This window comes from Calypte anna, chromosome 12 (genome assembly GCF_003957555.1).
Source record: "Calypte anna isolate BGI_N300 chromosome 12, bCalAnn1_v1.p, whole genome shotgun sequence".
In the NCBI taxonomy this organism is placed as follows: Eukaryota; Metazoa; Chordata; class Aves; order Apodiformes; family Trochilidae; genus Calypte; species Calypte anna.
Genome location: NC_044258.1, coordinates 7,324,148 through 7,348,319, shown reverse-complemented (window position 1 = coordinate 7,348,319; position 24,172 = coordinate 7,324,148). Strand labels below are relative to the sequence as shown.

The 24,172-nt window shown below is 40.7% G+C and overlaps 1 protein-coding gene across 3 annotated transcripts in view; it reads right to left on the bottom strand.

Moving 5' to 3' along the window:
- Window positions 1–24,172, bottom strand: part of USP4 (ubiquitin specific peptidase 4) — a 38,232-nt gene that overhangs the window by 2,535 nt on the left and 11,525 nt on the right. The window contains exons 7-21 of one of the 3 annotated variants that reach the window (XM_008499079.2): window positions 22,507–22,650; window positions 21,735–21,852; window positions 19,232–19,405; window positions 17,212–17,370; window positions 15,515–15,739; window positions 14,197–14,280; window positions 13,364–13,458; window positions 5,055–5,240; window positions 4,403–4,491; window positions 3,272–3,487; window positions 3,123–3,193; window positions 2,435–2,550; window positions 1,480–1,629; window positions 726–829; window positions 97–185 (exon numbers count right to left, since the gene is read on the bottom strand). In XM_008499079.2, the coding sequence (XP_008497301.2) occupies window positions 97–185; window positions 726–829; window positions 1,480–1,629; window positions 2,435–2,550; window positions 3,123–3,193; window positions 3,272–3,487; window positions 4,403–4,491; window positions 5,055–5,240; window positions 13,364–13,458; window positions 14,197–14,280; window positions 15,515–15,739; window positions 17,212–17,370; window positions 19,232–19,405; window positions 21,735–21,852; window positions 22,507–22,650 (2,020 nt within the window). Of the gene's footprint in view, window positions 1–96; window positions 186–725; window positions 830–1,479; window positions 1,630–2,434; window positions 2,551–3,122; window positions 3,194–3,271; window positions 3,488–4,402; window positions 4,492–5,054; window positions 5,241–8,392; window positions 8,521–13,363; window positions 13,459–14,196; window positions 14,281–15,514; window positions 15,740–17,211; window positions 17,371–19,231; window positions 19,406–21,734; window positions 21,853–22,506; window positions 22,651–24,172 lie in introns of those variants that run through there. The other 2 variants (XM_030458591.1, XM_030458592.1) reach the window with 2 other exon arrangements.

Genomic DNA, 24,172 nt, shown 5'->3' with positions numbered 1-24,172 from the left:
ACACTCCACACACAGCTTGGCTGGAAAATTAATGCCCAAAGCAGAGAACCACACTTTCAGCACCGACTCAAGATGAGCCTCAGGCCCAGTACTCACCACTATTTGGTCTTCTGAAGCCAATGACACACTGCTGTCATCAAAGCAGTACCACCTGTCATTCACTTTGTTCTTTGCGTAGGCAGTGTCTGTCAGGAGAAGAAACTGCAGCTCAGTGCTCCAGGAAAGGGCAGTAGTTAACAACACATCAACTGCACTGCACCAGCAACGCTCAGGACGTGAACCAAATGTGCACAGGAGGCTAGGAGCTAGCTTTGACATGAGCTAGCTGGCCCAACTCATCTAGAACCCTGTCCCACATACCAGACTTACTTCTTTTCGCTGGCATATAGGGCAAAGAGTCAGGAAAATAACTACAGTGTTTTGTTCACCCCCTCTTGAGTAAGAGCTTTCTCAAACATCCAGTATAAGACAATTTTCATATGAAAGAGAAGTTTTCTGTTGATGAGGGACCTGACCTAGTGCTTCCAAGAGTACTTACTCAAGGAGGAAGTTGGACTAAAGCCCTGCAAAGACTTTTCCAACCGAGATTTCTGTGACTGTGATCTCCACTCTCAAAACATTCCCCTGTGGTAAGGGCTCCTGCAGGTGTCTGATGCACAGAGCCCTCCCATGACCCCTCTGCCAGTATTTCCTTGCACACAAAGGGTGGAGCAACAGTTACTCACAGTGGCCAACTCCCATGGCTCCGTAATGATTGGAAACTGCAATGAGGTCATACACATATGAGCCTGCTCTTGGGTCGCAGACAAATTCGGACATGTTTAAACCCCTGGAAGGAAATCCAAAAGTATCAGTACACCATCCATCAGCACTTTTTAAAGAGTGTTGCATGACACCAGTGAAGCTCTGCAGACAGGCAGCACTGGTAGAAAAGTGCTGCACTCTGCTACTCAACAGCGAGATGTTCTTAGTGTAAAGACCAGACATGTTATCCCTCCCACACAGGGCAGGTCATGGTAAACACATCAAGCAGTGCCAAAAGATTTAGAAGAAGGTGCTGAATAAAAGACAGAGTGTCCTTGTACAGGCATGAGGAGTAAGGAAAAGACTTAATCCTGCAGCAGTTTGCTGACACAAGGAAGCAGGAGTGAGGCAGACTTTCATCTTGTACTTGTGCAACCCTCTGTACTACAAGTGTAGCTCTGCCCAACAAATCTGCTAGATTCCCTGTAGAAGTTCTCTTGGTTAAGCAGAATCACATGGTTTTAACCTAATTTCAGAAGAAACAGTACCTGCTAGTAAGAAGTGCTCTTACCTGCAAGTAAGTAGTGTTCTTTGAGATGTGCTGTCTTGAAGTTCAAACCCAGAAGGTGTAGCTGTTCCAGTTACAGCTTTAATAGCAAGCCCACCCAACACTGACATCAGATTTCATTTGACCATCTTCCTCAAGGTCTTCCTGGTTTGAGGGAAGAATCCTACCTGATTGGGAATTCCACAACAGTGTCAAGTTTATCCCTCCAGTATCTGCTGTACGAGAAGCGCTTTAAATGCACAACCAAAATCCTGGGCAAAGACCACAAGTCAAACTTCTTTGTGGCCTGTTGATGTTTCTTACAGTTCGGGCAGTACCTGAGAAATTAATACCAAGCAAGGAAATTAATGACTACAGTAAAAGAAAAGCTTCTTCCTCAGGGCTTTCCAAGCTGCAACTTGCTTTCATTTTACAGGCAAGGTGTCCTATGGCAAGTGCATTAACTGAACATTGCACAAAGACTACGTTTTTTTTTAATTTACTAAAGAAAAAAATTTAAAGGTCCCATTACTTCACTGTCTCTTGATGCAGCTCAAACAGGTAACAGCTGCAAACATCTACTGCATGTGACTGGAAATTAATAATAAACAAATCATGAGCTACACTGTGAGTTGCTTCCTTAAACAGCTAGTAAATAACCTCCAAATATCTTCTGCACACAGTAATCATGTTTTGGTCACTTAGGATGTTCTGTATATCCAGCCCCTCTGGAGTAGGGGTTTTTGGTTAGGAACAGGTCAGAACTGGTACAAGCTAGAAATAATACATTTCTGTGGATTAAATCCAAAGGTAGCCATATGCTTTCAGTCTTTATTACCACAACTGCCTCCTCTGACACTGTCTGGAAGACAGACACTTGCCGAGGAATTAAAAACACTCCAACATTTGGAAGCTACATGCTCACTGCCACTTCTTTTTTTTAAAAAAAGGAAACAAATACTTTTTATTAAACCACACTTGCAGCCTATTGAGTCTATAGCATAACACAGAACTGATAGACCTCTCACAGGTGAGGACAATAGGCCAGACCTGGGAAATTATCAAAATCCCACAACAAAAAATGTAAACTCAAATAGTTATGGCATTTTATGATAAATATGGCAGATGGAAAGAGGCCCTTACCATGGGTCGTGTTCACCAAGTGTTTCCATAGTAGTGAAGAGCTCTATGCAGTCTCTAAGGGCTACCACAGCCTTCTTCTTCTGTGGCTGTGACATGCTTCCATGTTTTTCAAATGCCTGGTGAAAGAGACACATGCTTGACTCAATTCCACATAGACTTTTCATCCTTGACCTCATGCAAAGGAATACGCTCACCCTCACCACACTGACTACTTCTGCCCCTGCTTCCCCACCCACAGAATCATCTCCAGCTTCCAGCCATTCCTTTACTGTGTTACAAACAGTCATTAAGAGAAAATACAGTGTGTCTCTGCTTCAGAGTTGGTAGATTTCCATCTTTTTGCAAAAAAGTAACAAGGGGTTATTATGTTACAAAACATTACTCAACAGAGCTCTGGCAGAAAGAACACTGAGCTCTATGAACCTGGTTTCAGGCTTCTTTTGAGTTTTAGGGATCTGGTTTGTTCAGTGGACTACAAACTAGACAATTCAGTTTTGAAATTAAAACATCTGCTTTGCAGGACACACTGGAAGCAGAGCAATTATCACTAAGAGATTTCAAATAGATATAGCTGACACTGGTAACTCCATTTTATATGAAGGGAGCTACAGCTACATTTCACCATTTACTGTAATCTTTAAGTACCAGGTTGATATGTAGATTATGTATGAAAAGAGCATACTACAACCTGTGCCTCCTGTTCATCAAAAAGTAGCCTCCGTGTATCAGAATCCCAGTCAATGGCAAGGGCAGAAAAAGCTGCAAGAAGAAACATTTATTGCAAAAGTGTACTGAGAAGGAAGAACATGAGAAGAAAAATAGCAAGAAAATAATTACCATTTAGCTTTAAGATTTTGCCTTCTACAATGGAGTTTATCTCAGAGGTCCCAGAGGAATTCACGAGGCTAAAAGTGAAATGCTGTTTCTTGCAAGGCTGCAGGTCTCTTGCTGACTCAATCTGCATACAGCCCTCAGAGTGGCAGGGATCAACTTCTGCCATCTTTTCCTTGCCTTCCTGTCCTCCATCCTGATGCTCCATCTCTTCAATATCACCTTGCAAAATTTAAAACAAGCACAACATTAACAAGCTCCAGTGAAAGTTTAGACTGACTCCTCACATGGACACCTGTTTGCAAGAGCCTGTTATGACACATACTGATTACTCAGAATGTAACAAAGGATACACTAAAAAGAAATCTGTGCTTGCCAACCATTGCAGATGAAGCTGTATTTCTTTCCTTTAGCATGTATCAGGCAAGTTGTACAACCTATCAGACATGATGGAGATCGCTCAGTTCACAGCAGGCTAAATATCATATCTTCTGAGAGCACACCCTAATAAACACTCCAAGACAGAATCAGTTGGATGTCTACAGAAGGGAATAGGTCTTCAGGAAAGTTACTTAGATTCTTTGGGAAAAATGGGTAGATTTTTTCCCCCCATTTCGAATTTCCTACTTAACTTGTTCCAGCTGTTAATCTCACAGCAGAACAAATGAATCATTTCAAAGAGGAAAGAGAAATGTGCATTTGCCATCAGCATTAAAAGCATCCTTGCAGGCATCTAACCTAAGAATGAGACCTCGTGATCCTAGGCCCATAAACAGAAAACATCATTTCCACTTCTCCAGAACTTCTCTTTGAGACAAGGGCATATTTGAAAAGGAGCTGCCTCTGGAGGGAGGCCTCATAAGGAAAACAAGAACTTCCCTAATACTGAATCAAGATGAATGCAAACCACACCTTGTTCTCCTGCTGCTGCTTACACACATCTGGTCTCCCTTGGAAGGAAAATGGTCTATATGGATTCTCACCATATCAGGCAGAAGTCCTGAGCAATCATGTGATTTAATCATTGTGAAAAAAATACCTGCTAGAGCTTAAGCCAAATACACACTGCACAAACCAAATGCTAATAAAAAGCTTTAAGTGCTGAAAAGTCTCCAGCCAAATTTGAAAGGACTTTACCTTCAACCACACCATTGGAGTCACTGCAGGTTCCTTTGTCTGAGCAGAGGGTGGAGTATTCATCCACCAAGGGGAGTTTCACATAGCGGCTAAAAAGAGGGAATATGTTTATCACACAAGCACAGCAGAGCTGTACAGCAGAACAGCAGAACCCCACCCCATCAGCACTTCTTGGTGCCCAATTTCCCTCAGCAAACTGGCACCCTGCCTGTACAGCACCTTTTACAGGCCAACAGTTCTGCAAATAAGTCAAACAGCAACAATTCAGTAAGTCTCTACTCTCACTGCTTTTGCCAAGTTATACTAGCAGTAGATGGAAAAACCAAAATAAGTTATGGTGGCCTCATCTCAGAGCCCTGAAGGTCCAGGCTCTGCTCCTGACCCATTTTGCAACACTGAGCAGACAGACTCCCTTGTGACTGCCACCACCAGTATCTTACAGCCTGCTTTCACAGAGCCCAGAAAATCCAGGACCTTGAAATGTCCCTAGGGCCTCCAGACACTAATGCAATGCAAATCCTGGTTTATACACCACACACAAATCAAGGAAATCTCTTCCTGTTACCAAGCCTGCAGAAACCCTATTCCAGTGTAACTGAGTTAGCAATAGCTAGAATTTTGCATAGGATTCAAAGGTGGAGACATTACTTACCTGATCTGCTCCAAAATCACTCTGTACAAGTGATCCACAGTGAGCTTGTGCTTCGGCACAGATATCAGCAGTGGCTGACCAAAGAGCACAGTCCCTGCAGTGGATTGTCTCACTGTCTTCTCCCGAAAGTAAACTGAGAGAGTCACACACTCAGACCCATCCTCACTTGGCTTGGGAACTTCATATCTGTTCAAAACACAGGTATTTCCACAGGTTATTCCCACTGCCAGGAAGTACAGCAGGTAGACCCAACAAAAACTCAGTCCCACAAATCTCTCCATCAGGTTTTCCTGAGAAGCACCAAAAAGGCTGCACTCTGCCTTCATGCTACTGACTGAGCAGTTTCCTGAACACTTCCATGGCACAGGATACAAACCTACCACCAACTCAACTGCCACCTTCCCTCTGTCTTTATTGCTAATTCACATCCCCACTGCCCCTCATCTCCCAAACATTACCCCGACAACTACTGCTGTTGTTGCTTCAGTCAGATCATAGCCCCAGTGAAAAATACTAAATACACTTTGAAATCCCCCAGCCACTGTTTCCTCTCCAGAAAGAAGCCCTCTTAATATCCTGAAGTATGCATTTTCCCAGCCCCTTTTACAGTTAATGCCCACATCACTGAACAACCAACAATTTAGAAAATCAAGAATTTGAAGGAGATATATGCTTCACAGAGGAACAGAAGGACAGCCAACACTCAAGAAAAACATTCTGGAAGAAAACAAATAAATCTGGTGAATAGTGGAAAGACTGAGACACAGTCTGTGCTGCTCAGCAAAACAGCAAATGAGATATTCACAGATGTAAAAAGAAACCATGTGGTCCAACACTATCCCAATGTTCACTCATGATATGGATTTCAGGACTATCCATCACAAAAGATCCATTTTTCAGGAATGCCAAGTCACACTGCTCTTTAACTTGGTAAGTCACCTGTCCCAGACTTATCTTAAAACTGAAAAATATATCATGAAAGATGTCACTACACATAACGACCAAGACCAAAACTGCATATCTAAATGTTCCAAGTCTTAACAGCTTCAGACATTTATTCTCCTTCTCTCAAGAGCTAAGAAACATTTTTTTCTTCTTGTGTTCAAAATGCCCTTTTAGAGCAGGGAGAAACACAAATTTCAGGGCTTGGGGACTGTGCTCCATCAATAGAGTACATGAAGAAGAATATCCTTCCAGTGAGTCCCAGCCCAACAAGAGCATCAGAGATCACAAAGAGTCCAACATAGAAAGCTGTTGAGGATTGTTACGCTGTCAATGCTGAACACCAGCACTGTTCACCACCTTAAAGTTTCCTGAGAACTGTCAGCACAAATTGATGAATTATTTTAATTAGCACTGTTTAAATAACAAAAGACCATACACGCTTTCAGAACATCACCTATGATTAACTCCAGGTCCTGTGAGACCCTTACACTGGACTCCTATAGAACAGATCACATGCACATGTTCCTGATCATTCTTGTGACTGCCCCTCACACCACCTACACTGCTCTACAAGTAGCAAACTCCACCCTCATGCATGTCCTGAATGGAGCCCTCCCTGCCATGCAACAGAACAGATGGGACAGAGAGAAAAAGCTCAGGATTACCCATATGCAGGCATCATCCAGCACAAAGAGACAGCATGCTGAACCCCTATAAAACTCTGCAAAAGACCTTCTTGTACACTTCTCACTGAAACATAACAAATTTGGTTACTCAGGTGCCCCTCTACCCCCTCCACTTCAGAACAGTTTTACATACTAGCATTAGAGGCAGATGTGTCTAAATCAGGAGCCATAATCCCTATCTGCAACAGACACCCCTTCTAAAAAAACAAAAATATATATACACACACACACACACACACACACACACACACACTTCAGCTACAATTTAAGGAAGGCTATAGAACCTAATGGACAATAAACTGTACTTAAGTATCTCAGAACTTAATTAAAATAATAGAAGATAATGCTACACAACAGTTTCACAAGTTAGAATCATTAGCTTTGCTGCTACCACATACAAATACTTGCTGGTTGCCTTTAATTCATGACAGCTCTGAAAAGTGTCATTAATCTTCAATCTTAATCATCATCACGAAGGCTTCAGGTCTGTGGTTATAATTCAGAGAGCAAGCAGTGAGTGATGAAGGACCTAACTTTTGTTCCCTGCAAACTGAAGCTAAGCAAGTGCACAGGAACATGAAAGGCTACAGACAGAGGTATGTGATTGGCACTGAAAGTAGAAAATAGCTGAACTAAACACCAAACTAACATATACATAATGTACATTATTGAAACATGCCCTCCCAAGTGCTCAAATCTGATATTAATTCCAGCTGGAAAATACAATGTGGATCACAAGTCAATCTATAGCAACTACCAAGAAAAAAAAGCGTATTTTTTAAGAGAGCAGAGAAGGGTAGAAAGAAATGCCAATTACAGAAGCTGACAAACAGATCCATCTGAACAGGATTATTACTTCACACCAACCTAGTGATGCCCCTGTGAAATTACAATAGGCTCAAAAGTTGAAAATAAGATGAAGCAGGAAGCTGGAAAACACCTGACTGAAAATGCTGCACACATTCTGATCTCTTCTAGGAAGTGAAAACACTCTAATCTGTTTTCTTCCATAATACCAGAACATACAAATAAGGTGGCTAGGTGATAAAGAAACTTTTTAACAGCAGGTATCTTACCCTGCAGAAGCTGGTCACAGGATTTTGCCAGAGGAGCAAGATTGAAATGGACAAGATAATTCCAGCAGCAAAATTTTTTCAGTAGTTTAAAAATACTTTCAAAAGGGCTCAAACCATCATTTCAAACAAGCAAACACTTATTTTAGCAAGTAAAAACAAACTTCCTGGGTCAGTCTGCTAAAAGCTCTCACACATTCATATAAAACTACTGGATTAGCTGGTTTGATGACCTAACAAACTCAGTTCAGCAGTTGTTGTAGCCTCAGTCAATTTAAAAATCCCACAACCAGCCATGGTTTTTCAAGACCATAAGCTCATCTAAACACACTACACAGCATGTTGTAAAAGAAGGCAGAAAACACAGTACACATATGGCAAACTAAATATATCTGATTCAAAGAAGCACACTTTTAAATGTTAAAGGTGACCTGCAAATCAATTTGTGAAACTTTCATCAACATACACAATACATGGTATATTATATGCCCCATTAGCCAGGCTAAGAGAACAGGGGTATCTAGTTTGTCCATGATTTTTTTTTCTTCTTAGGCCTTAAGAACTAAGAAGAAACACTCTGAGTGACACCCCTGAAATGGGCAGTGGGTTCCTTTTCAAATGATGCTTACCTGACCCCTTGTAGGCCGGCTCCAAGCTCCAGGAGGATCCCTGGGTGATCTGATATCACCAGCATGGTGCATGCCTGGGTGTTACATTGGAGCGGGAGCCGGAGGTCCTAGTGGGGCTGGGACTTCACAGAACCTAAGAAAAAGAAATAGTAAGCATTTCGGTTACGTGCCGAATGCTGTTCTCTGCTTAGCCTGGAGAATGAGAGCATTCAGCACAAACACTGAACTAACATCCTCAAATTGATTTGCAGACCACCTTTACAGAAGTGACTTTTCTGACCATTTGCCACAGGTCTCCCTGCCCTTCCACAGGAACAACATGCCTTGAGAGAAACATTTACAACGCTGTGAGAAGTGGGTTGGTCCCACTGTTCTTTGACTGCACTCCCCCTACAAACTGTGTCAGCAATCTTGCTTCTCAAACCCTTTTATTTCTGCAAGTACCTCACCTCTTCTCTGATGCTAAATATTAACACATCTCAGGACTTTACTACCTTTCCAAGACTGCCATGATAAAAAAAGAGAGGAGTACAATGCCTCATGAAAGAATGGGATTGGAGAATTCTAGCCCTGAATTCTCCTCCTCTTTCAGGTGACCTGGAGAAGAAAAGAAGTAGTTTTTGCCTGTTGTGTAAAAGAAGCCAGATTCATTTTGGGGTGCATATGAGACTTACTTGAAGTCACTTAAATACTAGGAAGCCCACTAACATTTGCATTACTTAATTTTGAAGTTTTACCATTAGAGAGCACAACAGGTTAAGTAATACACCACAAGAATTGACGAGCCAGAAATTGAGCAGCTGAGAGGGAAAACTATTATCTTAGCAATCCACTTTTTTTTTTCCTCATTACTGTGCACTCAGCATTACTTACAAATGCAGTCCAATACTTCCCCCAACTCTTTGTACCCCCATCTCCCACAATTTTGTATCTGTCACCACTTTAGTGGGACATGGAAGTTCACAATGCATGTCTCACACCTCTCATCCCAGAAAGCTGAACATGTCCTCCCTCATATCCCTATACTGAGCAGAGGAAAAAAAAAAACAAAACAACAGCTTTTCAGCCACCAAAATGACCAAAAAAGGGGGCAAACTCAGTATTTTATACACCCACTTAATGCACATTTCACAGGTATTCACCAACATCCAGTCCAGGCTACAACATCTGTGCCTGCAGACCATATGTTCTGTCCATTCCAGCCATGCTCCTACTGCAACGTGTTGTGTGAGTTCCTGCTCACAGAATGAAAGAATTTTTTTTTTTCCAATCACATCTCTGCTGGAACACAGAACTCTTAAAGTACTAGATTCTTCCTTGGCTGAGACATGTGTTGTCAGGTGGCTAGTGAAAAAAAAAAAAAGAAATAAGAAGTCTGTCAAACCAACAGGGATACTGTCACGTGCATCACGTGCAGACCAGGTCTGCCTACAGCTACAAAACAAACCTGGAGGAATACTGCAAGAGACTGACAATTTATGTTTTTCAGTCCTGATCTGACTTAAGGCAATGCTAAAAACTGTACAGAATTCAAGAACTTACAGGTTATGAAGAACTTACAGGACCCTAAAGCTCCAGAACCATTGAAACAACTGAGAGTCACCTAGGTGGTAACCAACAACTTATTTCCTATTTCAAAAAGTGATTAGATCAAATCACTCTTCAGTTAAGAAAAAGGAGCAGTCTATCCCTCCTGCTCCAGCTCTCCTGCAAGCCCACTCAGAACAGGTGCAACCTACTAACCCAGCAAAAATGAAGGTAGAAGACCTGCTGGACTCTGAGCAAATGTCCTGTTTAGAGGGCAACAAGGACAGCTCTTCATGGCTTCTCATAACTCTCAGAGTGGCTGTCAGGAAGGAAATGAACAGACCTGTGTGCACACCCAAATTCAAAGACTGGGCTACAACATCCTTCAGGAAAACAACTTAAAAAAAAATTCAATAAGACCCACGGAGCAGCTTGCAACTTTAGAATATAAGTTTGGAAAACATACATGTAAGAAGCCTATTTCTGGATACAACACACTGATTTAACTCTATTTTGAATCACTCACTCCTTTACACTTTGTTTTCTATCCAGTGAAGGCATATCCTTATGCCTAACTTCAATTACTTAAAACATATTAATGAGATGAACACACTACAATTTGCCAGCAGGGAAGGCTGGCCCCTGGATGTTACTGGAAAATACGAACAGAAATCAGTATATAAAAGGGATGAGGATGCACCAGGATCCTCATTTCCAGAATTAGGAAATAGTTTGAGCACATGAGTGAGACAGTGGATATCGTATTAGTTTAAATACTAAAGAATTTTTTATTCTAGAAAACATTTAAAAACAAACTATGAGCTAATAATGGGCCTCAGTCATATCCCAGTTTGTATGTTATATATCCACCTTAAAGACTTCTACTTTAACTTAAGAGTACATGAGAACACACCCTATAAAATGTAACCAGATGATTACCAGATACCCCTCCCCAGTTTATTTTTCCCAGCTGAAAGCTGACCTACCTCTCACTTAGCTCTGCTGCACTGTGAGCACAACATCCTGAAATGATGCCCATTTCCTATAGTGTTACAACACTTCCTTTGGTAACATAACTAATTCTATTTTTAAAAAATCTCATCTTTTCTCTTACTTCACCTAGAATAGAAGCTGACATGTGATTCTAGTAAGTCTTAGGAAAAAATCATGTTTTCAAATCACGGTAGGCACCTTCCAGTTTCTTCCTTGCTTATAAATCAATTGCTATCTTGTCAGCCCAACATAGAACTCTAGAAAGCCTTCTAATAAGTTTATTTTGTGGAATTTTCAAGTCTAAATGTTATACAAATAAACTTGATAGGCTAGAATGATTTATTAATTCGTTTTAGTTTGCTATTTGTGAATTTAGGGTGAAAATACTGTCACTGTAAAACATCACATGATACTGCCTAATAAAAGGCAGCTGCTCCCCTTCATTAATCAATACAAAGAAATCTTTCTTCCAGGAACAGAAGAAATACACATTACACATTGCAACTAGTGGTACACCCCATAACTACATCACCAGGCAGCACAGGAGGATCTCCTCCAAGCTAAACATACTGTGGACTATGGAGGCACAGAGCCATCCTTAAAGTCATAAGAAACAAGTCTTTTCCTGTCACTTCTCTAAAAACTCTGCCTTAACCAAAAACCAAAAGAACAAAATGCTTTTCAGCAGGGATTCAAATCTTCTTCACTGACTTTGGGGAAATAAAATATTTTTCAACTGTACATTATTTCAATTACATATTTCTAGTTTCAACTGGAAGCATGTTTGTCCTTTAAAGGTGGGAGACAGAAATATTCTAAATATATATTGCAGGATAAATTTTTTGTTTAAATTTAAATATTTCTATTACCCAGAGAGATATCTGCTTGTAATCTAAGAACGTAATGAGGTTGCTGGGGTATCAAACTCCTTTAGGTACAGCAAGAACCTGAAAATATGACCAGAGCTTGCTCACCTCAGGCACTACAAGCAAGAAACAGCAAAGGAGGATCCCACTTTGTACCAATTTTAACAAAGCCTGTTAGCTCTTGCCTCACAGTGCTTCAAGGGTGTACACAGAAAAACAGGATTAACAAAAACTTCCTCCTGCTACCTCTCCTCTTCCTTGGAGGGTTATTTTTAACCCAGGTCAGTCTGCTCACTGTGACTCAGAGCATCACCTCATTTACAGCTGTGCCTCCACACAGAAGGAAGTGGCAGATGCACTGCAGTTCAACAAATGCTTCCCCCAAGCCTGGAGCAGACCTGATTCTGACACAACTGCTTTCTGTGAACAGACATACAATATTATATCTACAGAAAAGTGTGGGAGGGGTTGTAATTACTACTGTAATATCATGCTAACTTTTTATACCTTTTTTCAATGCTTTATTAGCTTTGGAGATAGATTCACTTACAATTTAACACTTTACAACACCCTCACAGAACAGGTGAAGGTGCAATTGTCTTTAGCTGCAATTGAAGAAAATAACATAACAAGAACTTTCAGAAAAAGTCAGACATTGCACCTCAGCACTGAGGTCACAAGAGATGGCATGACAGAATAGGACCAAGCAGTATGCCTCAGAATCCCACTCAGTGGAAGGTACAGACTGCATCACAGTATCCTCGTGGAGGATCTACATTGGCAGAACAATTTTATGGAAGCAACATCCTTGAACTGGAATATTCTCCAGTTCAATGAGGAAGACTGGACTCATGAGGAAGGGCTGGATTTGACCTCACCAACCACCAGGTTCAGCCTCAAATTCCATGTTGCACTTCATGTGCAATATTTTTCATTTTTATCTGTCACAGAGCAACATGATTTTTGCTGTCCTCACCAGATGTCACAGATGACAGGAGACACTGCATCCACCACACACATACAACACCAAGCACAACCAAATTTCAGCTTTGATGAAGCTCCTCACAACCACAGTGAAGACAAATACTGTAAGCACCAGTTAAGAGTCTATCAAGAACCTCCAGCCACGTCTAGCTGGGTGCCACAGCAAGTATGACAGGCAGAGTACAACAGCTTAGATTTCATGCTATCCTAGTAACAGTTACAAGGCTTTTGGCTGATTGGAGCATAAGAACAGTAATCTTAAGCTTGCCTAAAACAGTAAAGTGTAACTAATTCATAAGTAGATTATCTTCTCTGAAACAGGCTTGTAAAAAGCTCCAAACTGCAGAACACAGGCCAAACAAGAAGCCAATTACTACCCAGTGCCACAACTCCCTTTGTGTTAGAAAAACACCTGCTAAACATTGCACACTCTGATTTGCCAACAGAAGTGCAGCATTACTGCTATAGCATGCAGAAGGTCTACAAGGAAGCCTTAGATTTTGAGAGAGGGAAAATAAAAATAAAAATTTCAGGTATTATATTCTGAAACAAAAGTGAATATTTTGTGGTGCTCTTCACATCATGGCATCTCCCCGCTTTACTCACACAAAGATGTCATCTTTTGGCATGATATGATTTAAACCTTCATCCATTTGGAAGATTTTGTGGAATCGATGATTATACACGTCTGTCACCACCATCTAGAACAGCAAGTGATATTTGCAAAGAGATTATAATGAAAGCTTACATAACTTTAGGCAAGCTACCCTCTTTAAATTCAAGCAACAGTTTATTCAATTCTTCCTTCACCAGAATTTTCAGCAAAACATCAGCACTGTTTTGAGTAACAACATCCAGCAGCTGATCAGCTGTATTTATTAAGATGGATCAGAATAACAAAGCAAACAACAGATTGATTTTATAGAGGTGCTGAGGAGATGCAGTTCCAACAGCTGCAAGCCAGCCTGGTGGAAACAGCAAAGATCCCATTAAAGTGGCAGCAGGCTACGATTTCGGGCACAGATCACTCTCATCTATAACTAAATGAAATAAACTGGCATCCTGAAAATACCCCACCAACTACAAAACCACATTAGAAAAGCTCACCTGATCCCTTTGTTATTAAAAGTATGTCCAAGAAGAGGCAGACCCAAAACAGACAAGGGAACATCTCTCAGTAATGAGAAACTACACTGTCAAGAAGGTGGAAGCTAACTTTCTGCCCCTTTTCTAAAGCATCTTTATCACAGTGGAACTATTAGAATAAACACAGATGGTTCCATCCATCTTCTTTATTTTATAATCGAAGAACAGAATTCGATCTTATAAGGGGGTTGTCACTATTTCAATCAACTTATCACCCATCTAAAAGTTAAGGTCTTAAGATTCTTCAAAAAAAAAATATTTATCAATAATTACTGTGCTGTATTTATCCTTACATTTTCTGCAGGAACACCAGAGAGTTTGGAGAGTGATTCACACAGATCTGAGATGGCCCCCATCATTGGCACCACAACCCGGTACTAGAAGCAAAGATAAAATCATGCTTACACCAGGCAAAATAAACTCATGCAAGGCACAATAAAATGGAAACAAAACCTTCAATTAATAGGAGTCTTGCTTAAGTTGAAGTCATGTTCACACCCTTTAAGTTCTTCTGGATCTCAGCTACACCTTATGAAGCAGGGACCTAGGAGGACTGAAAGCCTTGAAGAGTTGGCCTTTTGTTTTGGTCAGGCTCAGCAGTAGTAAAACACATGAAAAAACCCTCACAAACAAACCAGCCCTTCAGAGCAGATCAGATCACTTAAACCTTCCTTTGATGGTCAATGTTATCCATACAGGCTGTAGTTTACTTTTTTAATGAGTTCTGTTCCAGACAATGCCCTCAAGCAGAAACTAATCCCCAGAGCTCCTCCAGAATAGGTCATGCATTAGACTGCAGTGGGGCTGGTTGAGAGTTACTGTCCTTGTAGAACCCTGTATGGGGTGCCACAGTTTGGACTTGTATCTAAAACAGTGTCAATATAGCACTGATGGTTTAGGAACTGCTGATCAGTACTTGTGCAGCTCCGAGGTTTCCTCTTTGTCTCCATCTCCTCAGCAGATGAGCTGGGGGAGGTGGGCATGCAGTTAGAAGAGGGTGCATCCAGGACAGCTGTCCTGAACTGCCCAAAGAGCTATTCCATACCACAGCACGTGCTTGGCAATAAAAATTACAGTAGAGAAAAAAAGGAGGTGGCAAATGATTTCCTTTTCCTTTCCTTTTCCACCTCATAGGAGGTGGCAAATGATTTCCTTTTTCATTTATGTCACTGTTTCCACCTCCTCACTTTTCCTGCACCTATTAAATCATCTTTATCTCAATCCATGGGTCTTGCTTTTGTTCTCTCCCCATTCCTGGTGGGGAGAGGCAAGTGAGCAAAAGGCTGTGTGAATACTTGACTGTTGACTCAGATCAATACACCACTTCAAGTTACAAAAAGCATGAGGGGCACAGTCAAGAAACCTTACTCTATCTAGTACAGAAATATCCTGAATGCTCTACCTCAGCCATTAAATATCTGATAATCCTTTTATTCCAATTCTAGTGCTCTGAACACTTCCCTGAAGACAGATCTGTAAGCTTTTAACATGGCTAAATGATCCTACATTAGTCAAAGGTGGACAGTGTTCTTTAGATGACTTGAGAAGACTCAACTTTAAACCAAAAGAGACTCAGATGACTGAAAGAGAAGTGTCTTCAACATGCCTCACCTGGACAGGTCTACACTGTGGGTCTGCATACACCAGGGTAACTTCCATGAGACGATCTCTCCTCAATGGCAGTGGAAGGGTTAAGTAACAGAAGGGATCAAAGGTCACAGAAACTTTGGAACATTTGGGACAAACAAGGGTAGATTTGAAAAGACCGTGAAAAATATCCACAATGATAGAATCATTCCTCAGCCTGTGATTCTCCCAGGCTTCTTTTGCCACCTCCTATAGAAAAAAAATAAAGAAATTATTTCACACAAGCACTTTCATGGCATGGCATGCAGAGGGACCAAAGAAAATTCAGAAAATAGATACTGACAGGCAGGTTTCACAAAAAGGGGAGGTAGGGTCTACCAGTGTGTCCAGCACAACACATCAGCATTTTTTTCTCTGAAATTAAGGTCTTGCATTAGGTCAAAAACAGCTAAAAATACATCTAATACAGCTGAATCACTTTGCCAGGTTTTCTTTGGGCACATAATGCCAGAAGCATGAGTGGAGCAAATAGACCAGAGGGTCACATGCTGCTCCTCAGGAGAGCAAGCTGCTGGCAAGATGAGCTCCACTCTCCTCCAGGAGGAATGGACTGCTGCCCCCTGCTTTTTGAAAGACAATTGCAGCTACAGCTTCTGAGAAAAAAATGAAAACTTTTTTCTTCTTGGAAAATGATGGTCCATGCCTCACAAATAAAATACAGAAGAGACAAATTACACTTCACTGCAGACCTTCAAAATACAACTTATAAACTCATCAACTAAGGGCATCTGATAACTGGCATTTGTCTATTCAATGCCATCAGAAGCTCTTTTTAGTGAGAGACTTTTAGTTATGGTACAATACCATATATACATCTAAGGAGAAGTGCCACAGATATACATGCTCTGCAATGCTACTGTCACTAAACAGGATGCTGAGATAGAAGTGTTTCTCCAGAGACCAGGAATTCATCAAGATCCATGGCTGTACCAAGTCACTGTTACCTTGGTTCTCCCATTCTCTCAGCCAGTGCCTTCATGCACCCTGTTCATGCCACTTTTTTATCTAGCTCATGGATTACATTTATCTAGAGGCCATGAGGGAGCAGACATGAGAAGTCTGGCCTTAAAGCTCATTTCATTTGACCCTCTGCTGTCTACAAGTGAGACACCAGAATGCCCATTTACAACCCCATGTCCAGGGCACATGTTCACTTATTTGAAAGGCACCTCAGGCAGCTTCACATGAGAGTGCTCACACTCCCACCAAAATGCACCTGCAAGTACAATGGCCTGCACAGTAAGCACTGTCCTCAAACTGATGTGGAAAGCTGTTGCTCAGTCTACATGGAAGAAGGTGGGGCTGAGCAGTCAGGAGGAAAGGTTATGGTAGTAAATTACGGCCTACTTCTAGGTAGCTGTTAAGTCACATATCTGTTGTATCAATTTCCTTCCTTTCCACTGCAGAACAATGTCAGTATGGTCCCATAAGCCCATCTTCCTGCACACCCAGATATTCTGCTGTGAAGCAGAGCAGGAGCTATGTGCCAGGAAGCATCAGCCAGGCCAGAAAGCATGACAGGGCTCTCCTCTCCCAAGTACACTGCTATGTAGGGAGGATGTTTGTGGCCTGTGAGCAGGAAGGCTGGGAAGTGTCATAAAACCCAAATAAGCTCCCTCAAAAGCACTACCTGCCCTACCCTCAAGTAAAGGGCACCATACCAAATCAGGTCTGCCATTGGCATCCTTCAGCTCCAAGTAGGGCTTCTTCTTCACTCTGTTCAAATCCTCATGCAGGCCATCTAGAAGAAAAGCCAAGAGCTCCTGGGAATCTTGCTGCTGATATCCTGAAAACTGAGGAGCAAATCGGCCAACTTGTGTCTGAAACATGAAGGCAAGAGTCAGAGGAAGGTGAGCATTACCCGTGTGTAAGAGACAGCGATAAAGACACTCATGTCCTATCTTTTGCAGAGATGAACTCCATGCCACCTTATGTTAGCAGCAGACTGCAGTGAACTGGATGCTAACAAACTAAGGGTGCCAAAATAGTTTTTCCTAAACATACCTTCTAGTGTTGAGGGAAGAAAGCATTTAGTGCTGTGATGCTAGAAACTTAAGTTACCAATATTAACTGAGGAACCTACAAATACCTAGCACACAAAACCTATCTGCCAGATACATTTTTGTACTTTAATTTCTCTTTCAGAAACATACAGTTCCCATAATGCAGACTTGCTACAAGGTAGCATCTTCAAGACTGAAAATGCTTGCATTATTGCAGATATGTATGAACTAACAAAACTGGCTTAAAACTAAAACCCTCACCACAGTAATCTGCAGCTATTGTAGATCTGTGGTATGAAACTAAGAAACATAACAGCTTGAGTTAGTGAGAGCCAGAAACAGCACACCCAAATACAACCTCTTGTTTTGTAAGCCCTATCTCACAACACTGCTATTTAAAAAAGACAAAAAACAAAAAAACACCCAAAACAACAGAAAGGGGTCCAACAGGAAAACCAACTAGTAGCTGAAGGAATCATCTGTCCTTGTGACCATCACTAGTTTGCAACAGACTTGCAAATTTTGCTTCATACATTTCTATCACTCAGGATGACAACAGCAAGGGAGCCCAAACCAAAGTGCTGTTTATCTTCCATAGTTAATTAACATTGTCACTAAACCAGCAACAGTGTTTAGAAGAATGACAGTGCTGTACTAGGAAATAAAGAATAGTTCATAATCCAGTCTTGAACAAGACAGCCTATATTAAGACACTTCTACTGGTGTCTACTACAGAGTCATGCATTTCTTCTGAACAGAGGTTTAAAGAACAACTTTAATAGCGGTGGATGATGAGACAGCAAACCCAGGACACAGAAATTAGGCAATATCTTGTTTCAGGACTACCTAGGACTCTACAGGGGACAGATTTCCGTAGTCCAATATTTTTGCTCCAGGTCTCAAAAGCACACACCCTCAGCTTCAACACTACAGTTCAAAACTTGAAGAGCAAAACTATGCACATTTACATTAATACCAAGTCATTGCTTATTTGATCCATTTGGGTTGTTATTCCTCATCAAGGTACTGAGATTGCACTGCATATGCAAACTGTTAGTGGTCCTTGGATGCTTTAATTACATTGTTCCCACTGAAGCATCTTTGTATTATATTTAAAGCCAAAGACAGAATTTTTCTAGGGCTTCATATACAACTGCTACATTGCAGTAGTTCAGCTGAAAGCTCTTTACACAGAAGCATTTGGAATATTACATAAATAAATAACATTACAGATGCATTTTGCTCTCCACTTTATAATTCCATTTTGTAAATTAACATCTTGCACACCTTGTCTCACTGATTAAAGTTCACAGCTGGCAACTCACATGACCTTGCCCAGTTTCATAGCAAAGATCATCTTCATGAATCGTTAAGCAGCTCTCAGGCTGGAAGGTCATTTACTAAATAATACATTTAACATTAAAGAGCAATAAACAGTTCCAAGGTATGGCACTTGCAAGTTCCTGCCTGTGCCCTGAAAAGCATCCTGTGCCTGAAAAGCATTTACACAAAGAATAAAGCAACCCTGAATAACTCTGTCATTATTGTTTTCTTAACACCAAAACATGTGGAAGGAATATTAGCTTTCACTACGTCTGTCCAAAATATGTGGAAGTCACATGAGCTTTCACTGTTACTTCTGTAAAAGAAAAATGCTACAAGAACACAGAGTACTTACTTTAAACATACGTGGGGCCACATGAGACTGTCTCCCAGACCACATCTGTTTAATGAGGTCTGCATAGGCTTCTGCAATTTCTCCTCTCATCCCCAGTGGGTTGTTCTGATTTATTTCAGCTTCATATTTATCTTCCAGGAAATAGTCAGTCAGAGGAGGGGTGTTGCTCAGACACTGGAAAAGGATTAAGAAAATTAATTTACTGTACAGGACAATCTGTGCAATAATGAAAAAATAAAACCAACTTTTGGAACAGAACCTGTACTAAGTTATTAACAAAACAAACAAGAGTGAATCTGGGTACGTATTTCAATGGAAAAAAAAAATCTGTTGGAAGGATGGGATACTGCAACTATTTCAACTCAAAGCATGGCTTGAAATAGAAAAGAAATACCACCAAATGACACAGCTTTCCAAAGACAAACAGCTCAGTTCTGAAACAGTTTCTCTTGCAGGTGCTACACTGACTTCTCTCCTACACAATGTATATGCCCCCAAGTGCAAGCTTCCCATCTGGAGCAGGTTCTACTGGCTCATCTAGTTTAAGGTGAAAGGCTCACATACATGCAACTCCTTGGTTCTCAATGTCTTTTAAATTGGCATCAGGTTTATCACCTTCCATTCCTTTGGTGCAAAATAATTTAAAGCATTCATTTAAAGTTACTGTATTTAATAGTTCTGAAAAGCAAAAAATAAACAGCCTTCTGAAAAAAAAATTTTTTTTAGAAGGAAGATACCTGCTCTTGATATTATGCACCTCCACATTTTGTTAATTTGTTCTGTAGCTTCCACTCATACTTCAATCCTGATTTATCTGATAATTAATGTCTGCAGACCTGTTTTTTTCACACACTACTGAAACATGCACAGAGTGGGTCAGGAAGGTCTTGAGAGATGTCACCTTAACATTTTCAAGTCTACATCCCATATTCACTTTCTAAACTTGGAATCCTAACACAAGCAACAGTTAGAATAAGAGGATCTTGCTCCTCCTTGAGGTGAAACATGCTATATTTTAATTTTGTCACACAAAAAAACCAAATGCCATTTAAAAATAAATAACCCCATCTAAAACTTAAGAGTGCAAAGGCAGGACGGATACCACTCCATATCTATTCTCCCATTAATGTATTTATTATCAGCATATGGTGTGGTTTAATATATCCTGGCAAATCACCATAAACCTCAGACCACAACTCGCACAGGAAGTCGTTTCCTTAATTTAGAAACTCAAAGACTCAAAGATCATAGCAAGAAGCAACTCTTGGATCAGTAATGCAAGACCTTGATGTGTATGAAGACAAAGAGTCATGCCTGATACATGACCAGAATTTCTAGTGATTCAAGGCACTGTAGGAACCAGAACATACTAAGCTGGACTCTTTCTGAATGTCTGCAATTTCAAGACCCACACAGTGCTACAACAACAGACAAATTACACCAAAGTGCTTATAGACTGCTACTGTTTGACACCAGCCTCTCACTGAGAGGCTCTTGCTAACAGAATTTCAAATTAACTTGCAAAAATTAAAGCAGAAATTTGCATTTGAAAGACTCATGTCTAGAAAATGAAAACCTAATGGTAAATAGAAGAAATAGGTCCTTAACATTACTAGTCTGCACGCAAAACTAAGGCTGAAGTGTGTTTATATTAAGTTATTTTGAAAACAAAAGTTAATTTTGAAGCTTTTCTCCTAGCTATAAAGTTAAAGAAAACAATGTAATTTAAGGTTACCATGATACAAATTAAATTAAAGCCATGTCAAACAAAACAATGAGACAGCCCGAGTTCAGTGTGGTATCCTGAATACCACATGCATAATGCATTATAGTTATTTTAAGACCTGTTCTGGCCTCCAAAGCTACCACAATGTGACAGTAATAATTATCCAGCATTTACAGCACACTAGAAGTTTGCCCATTGCTTAAATCAAAGTTCATCAAGTTGGCTCATATTTCACTTGAATTTCTTAAAAAACTATCCCTAGTGAAATTCTGCATTTTTTTAAATTAACCAAATAAACCTGAGAGGAAGTTAAATAACTATATTAATAATTGTAGCTTTCCTGAACTATTACAACCTTAACACTCCATACAATGACCTGAACCCTTTCTGTGGCTTCCCATACCCTTAAATTTTCAATAATCTTTAAGCACAGAGCCCAGAACTGCACACACTGGCCTGTTTGTGTCACTTATGTGGTCCACACCAGTCAAAACAACCTCCACATTATTTTTGTCAGAATTCAGCACTGGGACCTCATGTTACAGATAGTATGACTCCCCCATAGCCTTTTCAGAAGCTGTGTATTTCAGATCCAGGCCTTCTTACTGTACTGTTTTACAGTATTAATGTGGTTGCTGTTGAGTTTTTTCTCATTCCAGGTGTAGTCTCCTCACTGAATTACATGAAACATGCTTTTCTTTCCACATTATTTAATCCATAACATCTGTGAGACTGCTCTTTTATTTAGTTCTGAAGTGGGCTCTTGCATATTCTTACCTGTAATGCAGAATTCATGAAGCAGGTATTGCCAAGGTTACTGAGTCCACAGAGTCCAGGCTGTGACAGGGAAGCACTGTCCCTGCAGTTGTAGGAGTTACAGACAAATCCAGAACCTCTGGAAGAAAGACAATACAGTGAACTCCATAATGAGTCCACCAAGCCTCAACATTGCTAAAAAGTCACATCAAACAAGTCCAAAAACTGATTAATGAAATTGTTAAACCATCTTACATCTTTCTGCTGCTTCATAGTGGCTAATCTTGAATACCAGGAACATGAAGTATACACACTAACCTTGGTAATGTTAATGGTTACGAAGTTTATTATTAATTTATAGCTCATTATTAATTCATAGCTCATAGCACATTGCTTTCTTCTGTCTAAAAATACACAGCACACTATTCTAATGCAGCAAGTCTATACAACTATATGATATATTGTAAGAGCTAGTAAGAAAATAATTATCTCTACCTGGAAAAGCTTCTACCACAATGGCAGGTTGAAAAAAAGAATATAATCCCTTGCCTCATACCCCCAGTCCCCTCAAAATCAGGCAATGCCCTAGCAGTTAGTAAGCTCTGGAACATGCGTGACTTTTGCAAGCAAGCATGGAACAGCAGAATGCAGTGACTTCCAAAGCAAAGCTTGATAAATGGGTACACAAAAGTAGCAGGACTCCTCATAGGGCACCATCACACTCCTATGCAGGCAAGGATGCACAGGATTAACCACAAGGACGAAGAAACAAAAAGAACATTCCTGCTCTTACCCCCTGCCCAGGTGGGAGCTGTTCAGTCCATAGGAGTTACTGCTATCACCGTTAGTAATGACAGAAGTGGCAGACACTGAGGAATAAGAACTTGCTGATGATTTTGAAGAGGTAGTAAAGTTTCTGCTAGTTGCAGTGCTTGATCTGGGAGAAAGGAAAAAGAAGTAGAAACAGTGCTACTTTTTTCACCCCCAGCCCCACCTCCCGCAAAACTCAAAGCACTTGCCACTTTGCAATTAGCTCCCACACAGAGAATTTACTGGTTTGATCTGTGTGATGACACTTCCAAACACGTGTCTGGAACTGAAACCTCAGAAAAAAGTATCAGAAGCAGGAGTAGCAACTCTTGCTTAAAGCAAAATCTGGGTCTCAGACTGAAATAAGTAGGCAATTCAGATGGCATGAGTGGCAGGGAAGCAAGCTCTGAGTTTATGAGGATACCACCTTGAAACTAGCAAGCAAAAACACCCTATCTTAAGATCACAAAACACTTGCCCCACATTAAAGTGTTAAAGTCCCTGCTTGAAACAGAGATCACCCACTCAGAATGATAATTAGTAAGAGGATAACCAGAGTGAGCAGGAAACAGTTTGTTACTGAGCCTGATACAACTACAGTGCTTGGAGACAAGACACATTGCTATATAAATGTGGTATGTATAGCAACCCTCAGTATTCTGAGACTGGAGATACTGAAATGGATTTTAAAAGCTCAGAAGCCTCAAGGCTATCTAGCTGTGAATCACAGGTTATTAAAAGAACCAGAACACAATGTTACAAAAGAACAAGGCATTAAAGTTCAACAGTTTCTGTCCTAAAAAGCCTTGGCGCCATTAAAAAACCCAAAATATTACTGCATAAATAAAGTTAAGACACTATTTTGATACTAAGCAAGAGACAACTGGAAAATGGTCTATTCTCTCCCTTTTTGGCTGAATAAATATGCAAAAGAATGCAAAATGTTGCAGTTCACCAAGGGCCACACCACAGTGACTAATAAACCCAAAGCACAGCAAAGCACGGTGCCCTCAAGCTTCAGCTTCTTCTTGTATCTCTTTATGTGGCCCTGATTCTCAAATGGTACAAACTAGAAGTGTACATTCATAGCTCAGGTGCTACTAAGAAAACAGTCTGGGAAAGCCTCTGTGGAGCAAAATCTGAATCACAAAGAATAAGCCCTAATGGCCAAGAGGAGGCAGAAGAGCTGGACAGCCTCACCAATCTAGAAATACAATGGCAGTAAAATTAATGCATGATACACAAGTGCTGGATGCCAAGCATTTATCCCTTATGGCCAAAAAAATCAGTTTATCTGAAACATGCAAACCTTGACTAGTCAGAGCCACCTGACCCCTTCACTGCCACCTCTCACAATATGTGACTTTTGCTTCCTTGGGAATGGAGGCCCCAAACCTTGCTCTGAGGTAAAACAAACAATTTCTTCTTTGAAGTTCATGACTTAGAACATCCCAAAATGTTCTGGGCTACTCAGTGGGTTACCACTGAAACTACTCTCAGCCTGCTTAGTTTGCCCTTTGTAGGCACAACAGAAAATGGAGTAGAGGACAACAAGCTCTCAGCTTCCCTTTGATCACCACTGCAATGTTTCTGAAAGGGATAAACATGTTCAGTCACATTTGATCACCAAAATCTAGACAAGAGTGAAC